Source organism: Mustela lutreola, chromosome 4 (genome assembly GCF_030435805.1).
Source record: "Mustela lutreola isolate mMusLut2 chromosome 4, mMusLut2.pri, whole genome shotgun sequence".
Taxonomy (NCBI): domain Eukaryota; kingdom Metazoa; phylum Chordata; class Mammalia; order Carnivora; family Mustelidae; genus Mustela; species Mustela lutreola.
This window is the reverse complement of record NC_081293.1, coordinates 161,897,224-161,918,172: the sequence shown is the minus strand read 5'-3', so window position 1 is coordinate 161,918,172 and position 20,949 is coordinate 161,897,224. Positions and strand designations below refer to the sequence as shown.

The 20,949-nt window shown below is 43.4% G+C and overlaps 1 protein-coding gene across 14 annotated transcripts in view; it reads left to right on the top strand.

Annotated features, from left to right (window-relative positions):
- The window catches only part of ELMO1 (engulfment and cell motility 1), a 526,731-nt gene that overhangs the window by 105,930 nt on the left and 399,852 nt on the right, over positions 1–20,949 (top strand). For all 14 annotated transcript variants that reach the window (XM_059171566.1, XM_059171573.1, XM_059171568.1 and 11 more), the window contains 2 exons: positions 15,745–15,785; positions 16,989–17,061. In XM_059171566.1, coding sequence (XP_059027549.1) covers positions 15,745–15,785; positions 16,989–17,061 — 114 coding nt within the window. The remainder of the gene's footprint in view (positions 1–15,744; positions 15,786–16,988; positions 17,062–20,949) is intronic.

Sequence of the window (20,949 nt, the reverse complement as noted above, 5' to 3'; positions counted from 1 at the left end):
TAGTTCTACTCTTAGCAGATTTCAGTTATACAACACAGTGTCATCAGCGGTACTCACCACGTTACACATTAGGCCTTCCTCATCTTACAGAGGATCGTTTCTACTTTTTTACCAGCCTCTCCCTATTTCCTCCACACATACCCCTCACCCAGCCCCTGACCACCACTTTTCTATTCTCTGTTTCTGTAAGTGTGATTTTTAAAAAATTCCGCCTATAAGTGACACTGTGTGTAGCATTTGTCTTCGTCTGACTTCTTTCACTTGCCTGGCCATTTTTCATTTTTCAGATTCTCTGTCTCTTCTGCCCCCTCCCCAGCTGGCCCCACCAACAGCAGCCTGATTCGAGCAGACACATACACCATTGCCAATTTGCTTGTTCTGTCCGCTAAGGGTAGGATCTCCAGGGATGCATTCTGTTGTGAAAGCAAAGATGGTATTTTTTTTTTTTTTTAAATTAGGGAAAATGTGGCAAGTGGCCTGGGTCACTACAGAAGGAGCCCACCTCCTTCTGCGAGATGTCTTTTTGAGGCCAGGCCCTGCTTACAAGCATGAACTGGGGATAGACTCACATGGACTCAAAGTCTGGGCTGTCGCTTAAGAGCTGTGTGACTGGGGACAGGCCTCCTGCTTTGTAAGGAAGAATTGGCAATATTCGTACATCCTTCCTGGCATTGTGGGGATTCAGTGAGATAATCACTCAGCACTCTCCCTAATAATGGTAACCATTAGGAGTCAATTATGAATTTTTCCGAGTGGTGCATAGAAGATTGCAAGCTTTATGCGTTTCACGCAAGATTGGAAACAATAATACAAATGTCCCCTTGAGTGCATTAAAGCCAGTTCTGTAGCCTGAAAACCAATAATTCCCATGACATTTAAATATGGACAGCCTGGTGCACTAAAATGACAGCTGAGCTCTAAATAAGAAGTTTTGAATTCGGAACTTTAAGATCGCATAGCACACAGAATGCACAAGAGGAGCGTACTTAATACCACTGAACCGTACGTTTAAAAATGGTTAAAAATGGAAATTCTATGTTATGTGTAGTTTACCACAATAAACAATTTTACCATTCCGTAGAATCAGGAAAATGAGACTGAATTTCTGGAATGGGAGGTTCCAACCTTGCATGGCAAAAATTAAAAGTCCTGTGATTTTCCTAGATGGAAATCCTAGAGGATTTCTAGCCTCAGCACCACTGACATTTTGGATCAGATGATTCTCAGTTGTGAGGGCCATCCCGTGCATTGTAGGCTTCAAGCAGTATCCTGGCCTTTACACAGCAGGTGCCAGTAGCATTCCCTACCCCACTTGGAGCAGCCAAAAATGTCTCTAGACATTGCCAAATGTCCCCAGGGCAACAGACAAATTTCTCTCTTGCGAATGGACTGAATCAGTGGTTTCCAAGCTTGGTTCTGCACTGGAATTGTGTGTGAAATATACTGGACATATGGAGAGGATTGTTTGTAGGTACAGTTGGAGGCCCAGGGGTTCCTGTTCTTATCTAGCTCCCCGGTGATGCTGGTGCTCTGGGACCCAGATTTGGAAGTCACTGTTGTGATATCTTCTGGATTTCTTTCTTTCTTCTTCTCTTTCTTTCTTAAAGATTTTATTTATTTATTTATTTATTTGTCAGAGAGAGAGAGAGCGCACGCATGCACAAGTAGGCAGAGCGGCAGGCAGAGGCAGAGAGGCAGGCTTTCTGCTGAGCAAGGAGCCCGATGCAGGACTTGATCCCAAGACTCCGGGATCATGACCTGAGCCAAAGACAGTAGCCTAACTGACAACCACCCAAGCGTCCCTGGCCTTCTGGATTTCTGATGCTCTGTGCTGGTGACACCTCTGGCTCCTACAGTAGCCTTCAGCAGGTGCCTCACACCTTGAACCATAGAATGGTCCTACTAATTCTTTGCCTCTCCTCGCTCTCAGAGTCCAAATAGCACCTGCAAGAGCTCCTTCCATTCCATATGACAAAGATGCACCAAAGCCCAGGTGATGCTGTGCTAGTGCTTTCTGTGATGTCATCCTAAGGTAGGATGACATTCTGATGGGAATGGTCATCCCTCATCTGATTTTTGAACCTGTTGGCTTTGGCATTATAGCAGTTATTTCTTAAACTTCCTTAAAATGGAGTGACCAGGCTACTTCCCTTTCTGGTTTTAGCTCTTTCTCTCTGCGTGACAGAGTCTATCTAACCTCATAAAATAGAGTTTGCCATGCTTTGGAAGAGGAAAGACGGCAAACGTATTTCTCCTGTCAACCAAGAGCTCAGTTTAATTGAGCAAGAATGAACTCTAGCATTCCGCTTTTCTTTCTGAGAATGAATTGCAGATTTTAGTTTGGTTTCTAGGTGGATTTCCACAGGGAAATCTTTCTGCAATGGGGTGGCTGTGGTGAGAGGAAACATACCTTTCCTTGTTCCCACTATGCATTCTAAATATATTATTACATTTTATTAATTGACTTTATAAAGATTTATTTTTGTCCTTTCATCAAAGCCATCCATAGTCAAAACACAACCAAATGGCTTTGAGATAAGTTGTATCCATTTTCAAAATGGTTGTGGGAGTGTCTGGATGGCTCCAGCGCTTAAGCGTCAGACTCTTTCTTTCTTTCTTTCTTTCTTTCTTTCTTTCTTTCTTTCTTTCTTTCTTTCTTTCTTTCTTTTTAAAGATTTTATTTATGTATTTGACAGAGAGATCACAAGTAGGCAGAGAGGCAGGCAGGGGGGGTGGGGGAAGCAGGCTCCCCACTGAGCAGAGAGCCCAATGTGGGGCTCAATCCTAGGACCCTGGGATCATGACCTGAGCCGAAGGCAGAGGCTTAACCCACTGAGCCACCCAGGCGCCCCTTGACTCTTTTTTTTTTTTTTTTTAAAGAGATTTTATGTATTTATTTGAGAGAAAGGCAGAGATAGAGAGAGAAAGTACACTAGGAGTGGGAGATAGAGGGGAAGTAGACTCCCTGCTGAGCAGGGACCTCCCCCCCCCCCCAAAGTGGGGCTTGATCCCAGGACCCCAGGATCACCAACTGAACTGTAGGCAGTTGCTCAACTGACTGAGCCACCAAGGCATCCCAAGTGTCCGGTTCTTGACTGGAGTCAGCTAATGATCTCAGGGTCACCAGATTGAGGCCTGCCTAGGACCCACCATAGGCTGAGCTGGGCATGGAGCCCAGTTGAGGTTCTCTCTCTCTTTCCATTTGCTCCACTCCCCTCTAAAACAAACAAACAAACAAACAAAAACCCCCTAAAACCAGAGTTTTTGTGGATGGGTCATTACTCTGGGACAAGTTTGTGGTGATCTGTTTGGGTTCATAGGAAGATGCTGATCATTTCCAGCTCACTTCCTTCTTGACCTCCTGACCCATATAAACAACTGACTCTCAGCCCATGTGCCTTGCCCATCTGTATGTCCCTTGCTCCACAAACTCAGTATATTCTGAACTGTCCTTATTGTTCCTTCTCCTCCAAAACCTGTGTAGTTTTGCTTCAGAAACTTCATGTTTTCCTCTTCCTAGTGATAGATGTGAATATACATTCAGTTTGCTAAAGCTGAAACTGTGTGTCCTCCTGGGCCCTACTCTATCCCTTAGCTTTGCTGTCCAATCAGTTACCTCTGAGAACTTGCTGTCTCTAGTCCCTCTTCCTTGAGTCTGTGGCTGTGGCTCTGGCCAGCCCTGTTCTCTCTGGGCCATGTGGAGGAAGAGAGAGACCAACAAGGGAGGATTTACTCATTAGTGTGGCAGCTATGCCCCAAAGGCAGAACTCTAAAAGAGAGAAGAGAGAGAAGGCAATGTCTACACAAGCGGGAGATTATGAGTACAAAGTAGGCAGATGTACATTGAGGACTATATGGATGTGGGAAAGAACTAACTAGAAATCTTAGAAATGGAAAATACACATATGGTAAGTGAAATAAAAAAAAAAAACTATCAAAGATCAATAAAGACAATAAATGCATTGACAAAGTAGCCCTAGAGTAGATTTGGCTGAAGAGAGAATTGATAACTTGGAAGATTAAAATGAGCACTTCGGCCAGGACATAACCCAAAAGATGAAAGAATGAAAAATATGAACGCCAAGTTGTGTTAAAAGCAGGGGATCCACACAGAAGCTAAATGGCCTTAATACTTTGTCCAGGAGCCACAGGGGAAGGAAAGGTTTATCAGCAGGGGATCGACACAGTATGATTTATACTTTTAGAAGATTTCTCTGCTGAAATCTACCTAGAAGGCAGCCTACAATCTGCAATTCATTTTCAGAAGGAAAAGCAGAATGCTAGAGTTCATTTTTGTCCAGTTACACTGAAATCTCAGCCGAGGGGAGAAATATGTTTGCTATCTTTCTCTTTATGTTTTGTGAGAGAGAAAATGAACTAAGAGACATTAATTAGGCAGTCCTTGCAATAGTCCAGGGAAGAAGTGATAGGCCATAGCTTACGGTAGTGATGGGAGACAGAAGTGAGACACGTCTCATCAAGATGTATAAGAAGATTAAATTAACAGGAAACTGATGATTGATTCTATGTGATGGGGAGTTAAGGGAGAGGGGATATGCTGATGATTTCAAGATTTCTTACGGGAATAGCTGGGCAAAGGGTGGTGACAGCTATCATGATAGAAAACACTAGCGGAGGGATATTTAAATGGACGTACAGTCCAGAACTTGACAAATAGATTCAGGAGAATAAGGCAGCTATCTGTATGGTTGTAAGTCTTTTCATATTTTCGTTGGGTTTCAGTACAGGCCAATTTGTACACTGATCTGTTCTGTTGGCCACCAGGGCAGTCACCTATCATTAGAGAATGCACGTTTGATTATGTCACTTTCCTGCTTAAAAACTCATGCTAGGTCCAAACTGTTTAGGCATCTTTTGCCTCTGGCTTGCTTCTTGGTTCCCTCTCTCTCATTCGTGCATATGATGACATTGTCAGCTCTTTCATAGGCCACACAAACATCCATTAAGCCATGCCTTTGCATTTACTATACCTTCAACCAGAAGTGCCCTGAGCATCTACTTTTAATTGCTTCTCTGTACCCTTGGGCAGAATAAAGAAGAAAGTTTAGAGAGTTACCCATGAGATTGACTGGGTAGGGCTGACAAATAATAGGAAGGGCAGAGAAGCTGTAATGTTGACTGAAAACTTGCTTTCTGGCTAACTAAAAAATGAGTAAAAGTTGGAAATTGAGAAAGAGAGTTGTGGGGGAAAGGTTTGAGTTTGAGGTTATGGAAGGATACACACTCAAGTGAAAATGGCCTGAGGCAGAAGGGGACTACAGTGAAGTGAACACTGGGGATGTGGATTTGAGTCTGTGATAAGAAGGGGACCTGACCACAGAGAATTCTACTGGATATCAAAAGTCTTAGTGTTGGGGCTCAGTGGGTTGTGTGTCCGACTCTTGGTTTCAGCTCAGGTTGTGATCTCCTGGGTTATGAGATTGAGCCCTTCATCGGGCTCTGTACTCAGTGGAGAATCTACTTGAGATTCTATCCCTCTGCCCCTTTCCCCAGTCAGGCACGCATGCACTCATGCTCTCTCTCTCTCAAACAAATAAATACACCTTAAAAAAATAGGCTCAGTATTGGGGTGCCTGGGTGGCTCAGTCAGTTAAGCGTGTGCCTTTGACTCGGTCATGATCTTAGGGTCCTTGGGATCAAGCCCTGCATTGGGCTCCCTGCTCAGCAGGGAATCTTCTCCCTCTCCCTCTGTCCCTCCACCCTGCTCTTTCAAATAAATAAATAAATAAATAAATAAGAGAAAAGTTCAGTGTTAACTTAGGATTTCATCATGGCATACGTGAGTAATGCATGATAAAGGGTTATCTGCTGTTCTCATGGTAGTGCTAACACGTTGTGCCTTAACTCATATCTATTGTGAATTCACTATGTGCCAAGCTGTCCATAATTCCAGCACTGTTCCCTCTGGGCACTTGGGCTTGTTCACAGTTGCTGGGACTCCAGATGTGAGCCAGAGTTAAAGAGCAAGGCTTCTGGAATTATATAAGTCTGGTTAAAGTTCTGATTTGCTTCATATGCTTTGAAGTTTTGAGCAGCTACTTAATATCTCAAGATCCTTATACAGTTTTCTCTTTTATAAAATGGACTCAGTAATACCATCTTGTAGGGAAATATGGGAGTCACTCAGTAAGTCGCTACTACTATTTTTAAAAAAAATTTTAAGTTTTTAAAAATTTAAAAAAAAATTTATTAACATATAATGTATTATTAGGTCCAGGGCTACAGGTCTGTGAATCACCAATCACTTCACAGCACTCACCATAGCCCATACCCTCCCCAGTGTCCATCACCCAACCACCCTCTCCCCTCTCCCTCCCCCCTCCCCCCAGCAACCAGTTGCTACTACTATCATCAGGGTCAGTAAGGCTGGCCAAGTGATAATAGGTAAGAGAAGTCTGGGTTGGTGATATGGCAAAGGTAGGGGAGTTTTAGAAAAAGCGTGTGAGGTTGTAACCCTGGTTTGCATATTACAGACAGTTGAGGAAGAGCCTGTTTTATTATTCTTCAAGGCTGTGGTTCAGCCTTCGATTGTCATTGTCCTGTTCCTGGGACATATATTTGACAACTGGAAGCCCATGTCCTTCTACTGCTTGCTGGCAGATGTCTTAGCACATCCATTTCCATTCAAGAAAGAAGGATGAATTGGTCTTCGTGCATCCACTCATCAAAGAAGGAAGCCCAGCACACGGCAAGCAGAGTCAAGAAGGGAAAGTGGGAAAAACTACAAAAACTAAACTCACTTCTTAAAACTCCCTTTACCACCAGTTCCTGCCAGTGTGCTTTTGACTGCTGTCCTATGTCCAGTCTCGGTTGCTTTGCCGTTGGTAAGCCTTCCTAATCCCGTGTTTAAATTGAACCTGAACCTTACTTTGCCTTCAGAGCTTTATCTGGCTTTCCGGTGTCTGCGTACCTGGTCTGATAATACCCTATCCACAGGGGTTGGCAGGCATTTCCATTTATCATACTGAGCCTGTCTGCCTTTTAAGTTTTATTTATTTATTAAAGATTTTATTTGTTTATTTGAAAGGAAAAAAGAGCATGCAAATGAGCACAAGCAGCAGGGGAGAAGCAGGCTCCTTTCGGAGCCTGATGTGGGCTTAGATCCCAGGACCCCGGGGATCATGGCCTGAGCAAAAGGCAGACACTGAATTGACTGAGCCACCCAGGTGGCCCTGCCTTTTAGATTTTAAACCATGAATATAAATACTAATCACGTTTCACATATGAACTTGACAGAGTAAGTACCCTGTCTCCCATGAGTGAGGGTAGGCAGACCATCAGACCTGACTTGGTTTGCAGAGTGAATCCCTCCTTTTCACATAGAGGAGGACACTCGGTTGCAAGTGTGTGGTAGAGTAAAGTGGTGTGCCAGCCAGCGGAGAGTCGTCTGGGCATAATTCTTGGAGAGGACTGATATTAAATAAGGTTGAGGGGTGTATAGGAATGGAGAAATTGATTGTTGTTGCTGTTTGAGATATTGAAATTTGGGGAAAAATGTGTTTCTTGTATCTCTAGCAACATAGATATTAGGACGATATAAACTAGTCAAGGACTAGGAAGGAGAATCACAGTAGATAATGGATATGAGTGGTGCTTCATTTTTACATTGTTCATTTTTATGTTTATGTCACTTTAGAAAATTGCAGTTTCCCTTGCAATTGAAGAAAAATACAGTGTCTGCTGGGAAGTGTATTAGAGTACCTAAAAGAGAAAGGTTTCATCACTTGTCTTTAACCCACTAACACACAAGAGTGCTAATTATTTATGTCTTTGCTCATCGACACAGTCCAGTGATTTTTATGACACAAAGATTATATTTTATATGGCCAAAACATAATATTTAATTAGTTTCATGAAGCTTGGTACAAGTCATTATAAGGAAACCATTTTTGAAACGAATCCTCATTTGTCAAGAAAAAGGTGGCATAGCCTGTCATCTTTCAGTCTTTAAAATTAACATGATACACAGGGTTTTACTACATTGGAGCTGTCGTTGTGAGCCCCTCTGTCACTTCTGACAATACCTGCAATCTTGTGTCAGTGACTCACATTGGAACTGTTGTCAAAATACTTACTTTCCAAGAAACAGCTAAATTTGCCCCAGAAAAGTATGTGTGTGTGTGTGTTACTCTTCTTCAGATTATTTAGGCTGCTATCAGGTAAATAGAGAAGCACACACACCTCTCAGAGAGCATCAGATTCCTCCACACTAAAGGTGTACGGCTCCGAAGCATGGAGAGTAGTTATAGGGCTTGCGAGGGGGAAGATAGAGCTGTTCTAAGATGACTGGTGTCACTGACACAATGTCAGGAAGCACCTCTGGAACGAGGCTGGTTATCGTATATTAAAGTTTCTTTAAATCCTATTGTAGGCTAAGTCGTAGTTAACATGCGTTTCCCTTCTCAGAGATGTCCTGACGTTTGAGAGCTGGGTTTCTTTTCTTTCTGGGCCAACATTACTCATCACTGCCGTGCAGAATATGTTCAATGAATTTCCGTTTATAAAGCAAAGTAGAATCCCAAGTGCTGTGCTGTATCGCCTCAAAGTGTCAGAATAAAGCATCTGTCACATTCTTTAAAGTATTGGAGAAAGGCGTTTTAAGAGTCTAGGACCAAAAAACTTTAAAGTCTTTGGGGAAAACAGTTTTTCAATTAAACGACTGCAAGGCGACGGCCATATGGAAGGGCTGATGCCTGGTGGGGGTCGGGGATTGCTTCTGCTTCCCTCTTGCGATGTTCCATCTTTAGCTCCTGCCTGAGCATCAGCGGCAGTCGGAAAGGGACCAGAAAAAAGGGAAAGGAGCTAAACGTCTGAAAAAAAAAGATGAGTTATTAATCTAACGGTATGCGTTAATTGCATGCCACTGGGGCGTCTGGCACCCACTCACCCGGGAGGTGACCGAGATGTCTTGGAGGCCGTCTCAGCCTCCAAAGCAAGCAGAATCGAGTGGGCCGACGAAATGAAAATGAGCCGAAGAGGGAAGAACAGGAGGAGAGGAGAGCCAAAGGCAACAACGGGGCTGGAGTCTCTCAAGGGAAGAAGAGGAATTGGGTATCTGTCCATGTCCTTATGTAAACAGCTTTAAAAAAAAAAAAAAAAAAAACCCAAAAAAGTACCTGCAAAGTGTCCGAAGGGGATAAGAGAATTCAAAGAGCCTGTTCATCTTACACGGTGCAGAGCTGTCCTCTGTCCCGGGTGCTGTCACGGAGCTTCCACCGGGGCTGTCTCAAGTCAGGCTCACAGCACCGCAGGGTGCGAGGGACAGTTTTTATTTTGAGGAAAGAAGACGGAAACACAGAGGGAAGTCATAAGCCTCCGGTTACAAAACCCGGAGCTGCAGAAGTCGGGGGGCTCAAGCCCAGGAAGGCACTTTCTAAAGTTGTTTGAGAACTCCCGAGTTGAGGCAAGATCTCCGAAAGCGGGGAAAGGATAAAAATTCAGCATTCTAAATGCTTTTCTGGGGTCTGTTAACTTAATGTCATCCCAGAAGGATTCCCGCCCACCCCTCCCCCCGACCCCCCCGACCTTGGGTCATCAAAAACATGTGAAATGCGTGCGGCTTCAGTGAAGCCAGGCTTTGTTTGCAGGGTTGTCCATTTTAGGACAAGGTGTTCCTGAGAAGCAAATGTCAGAGGCGAGAGCCGCGGCCCGCAGTCTAGAGGTGCTCATAGGCATGGGGTCACGTGGGCTGGGTGCGGCCAGCCTCCCCGGGCCACCATCAAGGCAGCAGCGTGGGCACCATGGATTGAGAGCCCCGAAGGGAGCACTGGGGCCATGTAAGCCTCCAGGCCAGGGGCCTCGGCCAAAGGACAGCGACAGGTGGTAAATAGGAGCTGTCCCCGTCAGGGGACATGGAAGTGGCAGAGCCACAGGGTCTCCAGGGAATGAGATTCGAGGCAGGCTGGACTCTGCCCCCTCCGAAATAAACAAGCAGGGATTCCTTAATGAGCCATCGAGGAGCCATGTGGCTTGGGTGGGAGAATCTTTTTTTTTTTTTTTTTTTTGAGATAAAAGGGAGCCAAGAGGAGGATCTGGTTTAGGAACGAAGAAGATGAAGTGTTAAGCCTGAAGGGATGACGGGATCCACGTGGATCCATCCGCGGGGTTGTCGGAAATGCTGCACCAGACCTTAGAAGCGGGGTCAGAGTGAGAGGCATGGATTCAGGAATTTATTTACTGGCATTTCATTAAAGGCAAGGGAGAGATAATAAAAAGGAACGCAAAAGACCAACACCCACTTTAAGGACCAGAGAAAAGAGAGTGTTGCCAGAGACGAAGATTAAAAATGAATTGCTAGGGAATTTGGCTATCCTCAAAAACCTAGCTGATTTTATGAAAAGTAGATTAAAAAAATCTTTTTGTATAGGAAATTTGCTTTCTGGACTTACAGTTTTGGGCAAATGATGTTCAATAAAGGAATTCTTTTGGAGAATAAGAGTTAAAATTAAAACGGAGGAATAAATCTTTTCTTTTTCTTTTTTTAGAGAGAGAGAGAGAGAGAGAGAGATCACAAGTAGGCAGAGAGGCAGGCAGAGAGAGAGGAGGAAGCAGGCTCCCCGTGGAGTAGAGAACCTGATGTGGGTCTCGATCCCAGGACCTTGGGACCATGACCTGAGCTGAAGGCAGAGGCTTTAACCCACTGAGCCACCCAGGCGCCCCAGGAGGAATAAATCCTAAGAAACAAAAAAAGCTACCCCTTGACTATAACTGTTGGCACATTGTACTTTGCCAATCAGATTCATATGGAAATGCATACTTTGACAAATAAAAATGTTTCTGCCAACATTAAGATTTTCCCAGAATAATACAAAGTGGAGAGATTACTTTTGTTGGCTGCAAGATGACCTCACCATTGCTTAGGGGAAGGAGGAAAAGAGAGTGGTGGTCTGAGGCCTTCGGTGATCCCGGCCATGCTGAATTCTGATAATTGTCTGAACCTCCAGATTATCTTTAAATACATTTCTGCCCTTCCCATCTCAGCTCACTGCTGAGTCCAAGAAGATAGTTTTGACCTTCAAAACAAAAGCTTAATACATTTAGTTCCTTTTTTTTTTTTTTTTTTAATTTAAGTGGGCTCCATACCTAACATGGGACTCAAACTCACGACCTTAAGACCCTCAGACCCTGGTTTTACCGATGGATCCAGCCAGGTGCCCCAGTTTTGATTTTCCTAAGTTATGAAAACGTCCTCAGGTAGTTAAAATAATTTTGTCTCAGTATTCTAAATCCAGGCATATCCAGAGTGTAGAATGTGATTTCTAGTTCCTTTAGGCTCTTTGAAATCACAGAGAAAAGAACCAATTTTCAGCCTTTTAGATCACATTTTCTTTTCTCCGGAGCCTTTTCTCTCCATGAGGTGAAAGACAAATTGTTTCTCGGGTCTACTGAAAGCTATCAAGATGTCACCCTACTCTCTAGTCTTAGGCATCTGGGCATATAGGCAGAAGCCTCTTTTGTCGCCTGAGCAGACGTTAACTAAAACATGGACAGAGCCAGTGTTTGGCCTGGAGTTTAAGTCAGGCAAAGAGCTCGTGTCAGACTGAAGGCTGTATACAGGAAGTGAGAAAAGCTGTGACACCAGGCTAGCATGTATCGGGGTGTCTCGTTAAGTCCTGTTTATGGTCGTGCTGCTCACCTTCGTGACTTTGCTAAAGGGATGGTGACAGTCATTTGGTATCTGTTTTATCACCTGTTGAGTTTCACTCGTCATCAGCCAGCTTGCTCAGTGCTCTTTCCAGCCACGAATCACGTAACTCCTTCTAGAGTTATCTGTTCGGGGAGTAGTGACAGCCTTCCCGTGTCAAGCACTTACAGCTCACAGCTGCTTAGAGCCACCCAGGGTAGTTTACACGGTAGAAAGGGGGCTGTGTGCTAGTTAATCCAGGCTATTCTTTAGAATAATTTGCTTTATAAGCAACACTTTTTTTTTGTTGTTGTGGTTTTTGTTTTAACAAAAAGGGTATCTGTAGATTTTCCATTGACTAGAAATATACTGAGTCTCCTTTTAGATTCTCTTAGTGCCTGTATACGTGGTAACTAGTACTGAAGGCTGGAGATTAACATAGATGAATTAAGATGTCTTGTTCTCAAGGGACAAGAAGATAAGACAGATATAAAGTTTTTAGGAGTGATTTAATGTGCTAAGTACATAGAGGGAGTGATCTCTGTGGGGTTGGGATGTCTGCTTGGAGGAGGTGGCTTTGACATGGAGATAAATGATCCTAAGGATTCACTGTTAGAGCTGAAACAGAAAGAGGAGCATTTCAACAAATGGGGTAAGGTGAAAGAAAGTATGGAAGTGGGATAATTTTGGTGAATCTGAATCTGGAAGCATGGGCAACATGGACAACATTGGTAGAAAGTTTGACTTCTTGAGCCCAGATCGTGGGAGGCCTCAGATGACAAGTTAATTAAGGGATTTATACCATATAGGTGATGGTCACTGGGGATCTGTAGAGGAAATTGGACCAAGAAGAGTGACCTGAGCAAAGTTTGTAGGAAAAGTCCAATTTTGTCTGATGATGGTCCTTGTAGGGGTTGGAGAGAAAAACAAAAAACAAAAAACAAACAACAAAAAAACTGGGGATTTAGAGACTTATTTGCAAGGCTCTGGTGATAGCGTCCAGAGAAGTCTTAACAAAGGTGGGAGTAAGGTCTGGAAAGAATAAAGGGGAGAGAAGTTGTGGAAGAATTAATGATGAGACTCAGTGTAAAGGTGTGTGTCACAAAACAGGGTAAAGAAAAGGGGCAGGCAAAGATGAATTCTCTAGACACGTAAGTGAAAAAACTGCCCAAAGCAGGCAAGTCAAGTGTCGGAAGTCATGAAAGATGGGAATGAGCTTGGTGCACTGGCGAAACATTGGACTCAAAATCTGTGGTGAGTGGTTAGTAAAGAAGGGCTGGTACTCCAGAATGGCGCTGGGCCTTGGGAGGCAGAGCTGGAGCTGATGGGACTGGGGGAAGGTTGGTCTGATAGCAGGAGCTGGGATGAGGAGTGTGGGTGTTTTAGAAGAGTAGTTAGGAGGTGAGAAGTCATGATGTGAAAATGCTACAAAGCCTTGGAACCAGGCCCTCCTGTCCAGTGAAGGAATGGGGGTTGTAAGGAGGCTCTCTGCTCCTGAGCAGGGGTGCTGCCCTGAGGGCAAGACGTCAGTGGGGGTGGGGGACCTTTGAGGCCAGGCTGGTGTTGGGGCAGACTGACAGGTGAGAGCGATGGTTTTTGTTTGTGAGCAGTAAGATGGCTGCAGGAGAGCTCAGTGCTTTATCCAGCAAGCCGGCGGAAATCTGCCAGAGAGTGTTTGGGGCCAGAACTATACATACGCTCCGGCCTTGAAGTGAATGAGGAACTGACTGAATAGGTAAAAGCGGAAGAGACAAACCCAGAAATCTGGAGTTACCCAGAGGCAAAAGAGAAACAATGAAGGCTCTCTTGGATTTTATTGAAGTTTTACTGGTTAAAACCATACAAAACTAAAGAAGATCCCATAGGCACCCTGGAAAGAAGGTTTTAAAAGAAGGTAATAGTCATAGTGTGCGGTAAGGTGGCCGCACTGAGGGAGCTGAGGACTGAAAGGCCCTTGGGAACTAGCTTTGGGTGGTGAGGACTCAGGCTTCCTTGGAACCGCGAGAAAAATGGAGGAGGCGGGTATGGGAAGTGGGGCGTGCAGACTGCCCCCACCCTCACATAACGTGCATTTTAAGTGGTGAACGTGCGTGATGGGTACGTTATGTTCAATTAACTGTGATTCCTTCTTTCATTGGTGGTTTAGAGCTTTTCTGGAATCTTTGTTAAATCTCTGAGATGCCCTGTGGTCTGTACTCTTTTCATACAGCCAAGTGAAGACTATTCTAAATATAATAGTAGCCCGTAGACTGCTGTCTTCTCAGATTTGGTTCCAAATATGTGAATCAGACCTGAACGAAAAATCTAAGAAATTCCTCTCTTGACACCTGAGCCGGGAAGCCTAATTCTGGGAGCTGTTGTTTAGGCGCCTTCTCCTGCTTAAGCAACAGCGCTCTCTTGGTCTGATCTGTTACCTCAATGTAACTTAAGGCTGACATCCCGCCCTGTGATACGAGATTTCAGTTGTGAGGCAAAAAGTAAGAGGAGTGGGCTGGGACTGGCCGGTCATCGCGAAACACAATTAGCCTGGAGAAGGCTCTGGCAGTTGGAGGCACTAAGTCCTAGTCTTCTGGACAGAATTTTGTTCCTAAATTTTCTCTGTCATTTGGTTGTGAGAACTTGCCCCTCAGCGCACTGCTAAAGCCATCAACAGTGGACAAGTTCTCAAGAAGCCCTTGGCTTATACAACGTGTAAGTTCATTTGTAGACCCCAATCTGTTTCTCATCTTATTTTAAAGGAGACCAGCTCAGGATCTCAGGATCCCCCAGCACCTTTCCCCCTCAGTGATTCTAGGTGCCCCTTCTCCCCACCGGGTTTTTAGTTTAGTCAAACATTCTTTTCATCCCATGAGGGTGGACTCAGTGAATAGTGTTCATAATTCACCAACAGGACAGATAGAGTAGCATTGTGTCCAAGGGCAAGGATGTAAGGAGAAGATGGAACTTATCCTGTGATATGAGGGGGTAAGAAGCCAGAACCTGTCTTTTTTTTTTTTGAATTTTTTGCTCTTTGTATTAATTCCCATGTAATTTAATTCTTACAGCAGCCCAGAGTAGTGAATAGGCCCTATGCCCATTTTACAGATAAATTGGTTGAGGTTCAGCAAATTATGGAAATTGTAGGTTACATGGCAGACAATTGAACAGGGCTAGGATTTGAAGCCCTTCTGTTTGATTGAGAATTCCTTTTCCCATAGCACATTATCCTTCAAGAGGGACAGAAGCAGAACATGTTTATATGTAGACAGCTTTTTGTATGTTTGTATCGGAAAATCCAAGACCATGTGTTGTATTTCTTTGATTTTTCTAACCCCTTTGTTTCTGGTCTGTGATTTGTTCTTTCGGTTGACACACTGTCACCCACCCCAGGGGACAGACTGGGTCTGTTTGCATCCAAAGTAGAGAAGTTTCAACATTCCCTGGGTGAGCTGTGTGTGTGTGTCTGCCGCATTCCTTCCCTCCGGAGGCAGGCGGAGCACAGCTGTGGCTCTCGGGCCTAGAGCACAGCTGTGGTCAGCCGGCCAGTTGATACGCAGCACATGGTGTCACCATCTCATTACTCAAGTGTGTCCAGCTCAAGCTGCTGCACAGTTTGGCGTTGGTCCGGGCCATGGTTAGGAGAAGAATTCTGTGCACTTTACAGGAACAGTTTCACAATGCCTCATATTCCATTTGCCACATGTTCTCGTAAAACTGCCATGAATCGGAGCGCGTTTGCATAAAGCCGAACTGCTTGTTGCCAGCTTCATGTACTAATCCCAAGAAATTGCCATTATCATTTGACCTTGGGGCTTCCCTGGCTCCTGTGTTTTCATCTTGATTTTAAAGCAGCTAAGTTGAATATGATGCATATTTTGTTCAACTAATTACTTAAGAATTGAAAAGAGGACCACGAGGGCAGTAAATCAGTAATATATTTGGTGGTGATGGCAGTAGGTTATACTTTGAGAAAAATAACTGACTTATTGACAACAGCCAAGAATAGCAAATGTAAATTCTCCTTACTTAGATATCTTTTTATTAGGCTTCTTTTTCTTCTTCTTTTTATTTAAAATGGTGAAATGAAACTAACAGCATTTCCCTTTTTTGCTATTTTGCAGAAAAAACCGCTGTCTGCAATAATAAAGGAAGTCTGTGATGGGTAAGTATGACTTAGGATTCATCGGAGTTGCTTCAGTCCACAAATTGAGAAGCTAATAAAAGATTCCCAAACTATTATAAAATATTATTCCTAAGCCACTCCCTGACCTGCCCAAAGACATTACGGATTGCTATGTAAGATATACATGTCCTCTTTCCTCTTTTTTTTTTTTTTTTTTAAGATTTTATTTATTTATTTGACAGAGAGAGAGATCACAAGTAGGCAGAGAGGCAGTAGAGAGAGAGAGGAGGAAGCAGGCTCCCTGCTGAGCAGAGAGCCCAATGCGGGGCTCGATCCCAGGACCCTGAGATCATGACCTGAGCCTAAGGCAGAGGCTTAACCCACTGAGCCACCCAGATGCCCCTACATGCCCTCTTTTACCAAAAAATTACTTCTGTTCCTCAAAGAGCAGAAAGTGTGAAATGGTTGGGGTATGCACACTGGGATCTCTTTTATTTATTTTGAAAAGTTGTGGTTCATTCATCCTACCCAGCAGGGAGCAGTCTGAAGTTCCTGAGGTTAAATACACACCTCATCTGATAGAAATCGAGAGGACCATTTAGGTTCCCATAGAAGATAAAAGAATTTTAAAAGACAAGCTTGTGTGTGGTTTGGCAGCCGCAGGAACTTCCCAGTGTTAGGGCTTTCCTCCTTGTCTTTGGCTGCTCTACCAGTCCAAAGGAAAAGCATGTAGGGACATTTCATGAGGTTTTTCTGCTTTCAGAGCAGAATTACCAAGCGAGTCTTACTTGGGAGTTTATTTAAGACCCCAGGGTACTTAATCGGAATGTTTCCATCTGCAGCAAGCATACTGACTGGGGAATTGTGGAACACAGAGGCAGTGGGAATGAAACAGTTACCAAAAATTTAATGGTATTCATTTCTGTTGTTTTCCCTCTTTCTGCTCCACCCCTCCAAAATGGAGAGGAATGTAACTTTGTGTTTAAATGCCCCTGCTCAAAGCCCTAAAGATGAAATATTCCAGACACTAGGCAGGGAACACGACCAAGAAGACCAAGATCATCCACACAGGAAATGGTTGGTCAGGCTGGTGTCCTCGTGTTTTAGGCTTGCATTGTGGGGTGTGTTGGGTGTGGGCCAATTTCAAGTGCAGGATGCTTCATTCTTCTAACCGTGTCATGCTATAGAAATGAAAATGACCATCATTTGTTTTTCTCATCAGTTTGTGCTTCTGTTTTTAAGGTGGTCCCTTGCCAACCATGAGTACTTTGCACTGCAGCATGCCGATAGTTCAAACTTCTACATCACTGAAAAGGTAGGTCAACCACATTGTTTGATCGGGGACAAAAAAATGAAAAAATGAAATAAAAAAATGAAAGCATGACTGATATTTCCTCTGTTCAGGACTAGATGAGACATCGTGCTCTAAATTTTAAATCTCTACGGTCCATGAAAATAGAGTGTACAGAGCAAACAATGCTGCTTTAGTATCAATAAGGCAACGTTCCATTAGCCACTGCCCTTGCCATCGGACAGTGAATTCACTAATTATTTCTCTTTTCTTTTTTTTAAAAATTATTATTTTTTAAAAATTTTTCTTTCTTACTGCCTGGAGAGATCATTTATTTGATGGTGTAATGACTCCTTTCTCGGACTCTTTTTTTTTCTTCTTCTTCCTGAAGAACGGTCTCTAAGTCCTATTTAAAGTAGTTGAAACAGTGACAAGAAACCATTTCAAAGGTGGTGTTGTGTAGACATGGATGGAGTATTCTATGGCTCCTGGGAACTTGGTTTCTTCTTGGGTGATTTTTTTTTTCTTTATTCTTTAAGAAGCTTGGAGGAGAGGGAGGGAGTGGGTGAAGACTACAGTGATTCCGGCAGCAATAAAAACTAGGTCTTAGGGAGATCCTCGACAGGAGAAGAGAAAGCTAGTATTTATTCAGCACCTATTGTGTGCCAGGAATTGGGCCAGTCCCATTGTTAGTGGGTTTCTTCCTCAAGACTCACCTGTGTTATACACAATACTGGCTTTTGTTAATAGATTAGAAGCTGAATCATAGAGGTCTGATGGCTTGGCCAATATCCCAGGGGTAGTAAATGATAGAATCAAAAAGGAAGTCCAGACTTGGTGCTTCTGTCACTTTGCCTTTTGGGAATTTCTAGAAGAGCTTAGCATTTAGCTCATTGTTATGGAGAATTCACCGAAATACACAGAGCCCGTCCTGTCCTCATGGAACTTTATAGCCTTGTGGGGTGTGGTGGGGAGGGAAGGGTCAACCCTGTGAACAGTTTTCTTTACAACAAGGTGGCCAGTGCTGGGACAGAAGTGAGCACAAAGTGTTCCTGGAGGAGGGGACATTGGGTAACCTCGGGCCCCAGGCTTTGTTCCTCCCCATGAGCAGTCCCTAGAGTGACTGTGAATTTATCTGTGAAGTAAGTGGTGGTGCAAGGAGGAGGCAATGGCAAGGTTCCTATTCCTCCGGAATAGGACTTGCTCTCCCCAGAGGAGTCATGGCGTGTGTGTGTGTGTGTGTGTGTGTGTGTGTGTGTGTGTGTCTGAGGGGTGACCTTCAGTCCAGCCCAGATGGAGTATAGCCAGAGACCTGGAAATCCTTCTTAGAAATTGCTTTGTTCTTCCCAGATGGATCTCGGAATTTTCATAACTGATCAGGTTTTCCTCTTCATACTAATTGACAGAAAGCTCAGAGTAAACAAGTAGACTAGATTTCCCAGCCTGTGTTATGTTTAATTTTGCTTGTTCCTTTGATTCATTCTACAAACAGTTAGTTTCCTGTCTTTATATTCCCTCAGCTTCATTTTCTCAATGTTTTCCATTTATTCTATCCTCTGTGCGCTATGCTCTGTGACATAAAGAGGATATAAATAAATAAGTTAAGCGTTTGCTGCTGAATGTATTGCTGTGGCTATCTTTAAGCAGAATTCTACCTCATTTCAACTTGGTTCGACTTTTAGAGATAATTTGAATATTGCAACTTTTTGGCGGTATTACTGGGAAAGCTTGGATGGGTTTCTGCTATTTGGAGCATAATATGAGAAAGTGTAAAAATTATTAAGAGATGCAGGTATAGGGCAATAGAAGTTAGAATAAGGTTTTTCAAATATCACTAATTAGTGGGTGGTGATATCAATTTTGTTGGCTGTAATTGCATTAAAAATGAGAATATATTTAATAGGATAGATCACACCACAACATCTGTGTTGTTTGCAAATCCTTGTGTTGTATACACACACACAATACATGTATGTTGTGCTGGGGTTATCCCCCCGGGTTGTGGTCCAGCCACAACCCAAAGTCACGGCATCACAAATACCCCTGCCTTTGATTCATCTGCATTGGCTGTGTCCCCTGGGCTTGTCCTATCTTCTGTCCTCATTGTCAGGAGACCTTAATTTACTGGAGATTGATCAGCTTGAAGGGAAAACCTGTCAGAAATGTACGTTTTCAGATCCCCACCCCCAGAGACTCAGACTGAATCAACCTTGAATATGGCCCAGGATTTTGCATTTTTTAGAGCCTCCCTGGAATTCTAATGTGGAAACCCCGGGGCCACTGGGAGGAATACAGATTTCAGGCTGCTTTTCGGTACCAGTACCCTGTGTACCAGACAGAGGACATTGTCAACACAAGTTATGTACTAAGTTTGACTTAGGAGTGTGTTTGTGTGCAGCGAATTCTTAGAATAACATAAAAAGTCAAATAATATTTATGCTTCTGTTCTAATTAAAATTAATGTATACTCAGAAAATTAGAATTCCTTAGAACTGTGGGAAAATTGTTATTTTATTAGGCATCCCAGTCATTTCTTTTTTTTTTTTTTTCCTTAAGATTTTATTTATTTATTTGACAGACAGAGATCACAAGTAGGCAGAGAAGCAGGCAGAGAGAGGAGGAAGCAGGCTCTGCGCTGAGCAGAGAGCCCAATGCGGGACTCGATCCTAGGACCCCAGGATCATGACCTGAGCTAAAGGAAGAGGCTTTACCCCACTGAGCCACCCAGGCACCCCCCAGTCATTTCTTTTTTAGAAAATGTTGCATTGCCTGAGGAAACTGTTAATGTTGAGTTTGAAAGGGACAGCCACCTAAGTCTGTCACCCAGTCTGGTCATCTTCAGTGGGCGCTAGCAGAGATTCTTCTTCTATGAAGCATTTAGGGAGTGAGAAGACTCATCCTCCCACTCATTGCCCTTTGTTTGTAAATAAAATGTCATCACTCTTCCTCCTGCAGCTGTTCCTGGGCACAGCTGTGTGTGCATGTGACACAGAGCTCGACTTGACATGCCTAGGGCAGGAGAGGGACCTCGGATCCTGGGACACAGGGGCAAACCAGGGCTGCCTCTAGTCTGTGTTAGGTCCATCTAGTTCCTTGCAAGTGCTCCTATAAATAGAGCCCATTTTCCATCTTGAAGTAATGTATTTAGTATCATCTTGGTTACTTATAGCCCAGTGAGTTGTTAGGTAATATTTGCATCACCATGGTAACCAGTGACTAATTTTTGAAACTTATGCATGTTCTTCTTAGTTACTGATTTTCTCTTGCCTGTGAGGTGGTCTTCCTCCCTCTGCCAGAGATAAAATATCACCTGTAATTTTAAAAAAGAAGAAGAATTCTCCAGGCTCGACAAGCTAACACATTTTGTGACTGATAGATGGGTGCTTGGGACTCTCATTCTAAGAGACCCAGGGAGGCACCTCCCCTACGTCTCTCATGTTATCCAAGCATATTTTCCAAAATAGTCTTCATTTGCTTATTGGGTCATTAACTTTGGTTTTTCAGTGCAGTGGGAGAGATTGTCATGTTGTTGGGCAGGGCTCAGTAATAGCATTGCATGCAAATGCCTTATAGAATGTTATGAGTAAGCTACTCACAAATTCAGATTCTGCCCCCAAAACTTTTATATTTCAGGGTGATGTCCCTGAGGGGGAGGTGGGAATAAAAAATAAATAAAAAATGAATTGTCTATCTTTATGTCTATCTTCAGCTTTATGGAAGTATAATTGACAAATAAGATTGTAAGGTATTTAAGTGTACTTCATGGGGATTTTTTTTTTTTTTTTTTTTAGTCACCTATCTTGGACTGGGGAGGGTCATCAAAGTCTTCCTTAAGGAGTGGCATTTGAGCTGAGATCTTTTTTTTTTTTTTTTTTAAAGATTTTGTTTATTTATTGGACAGAGAGATCACAA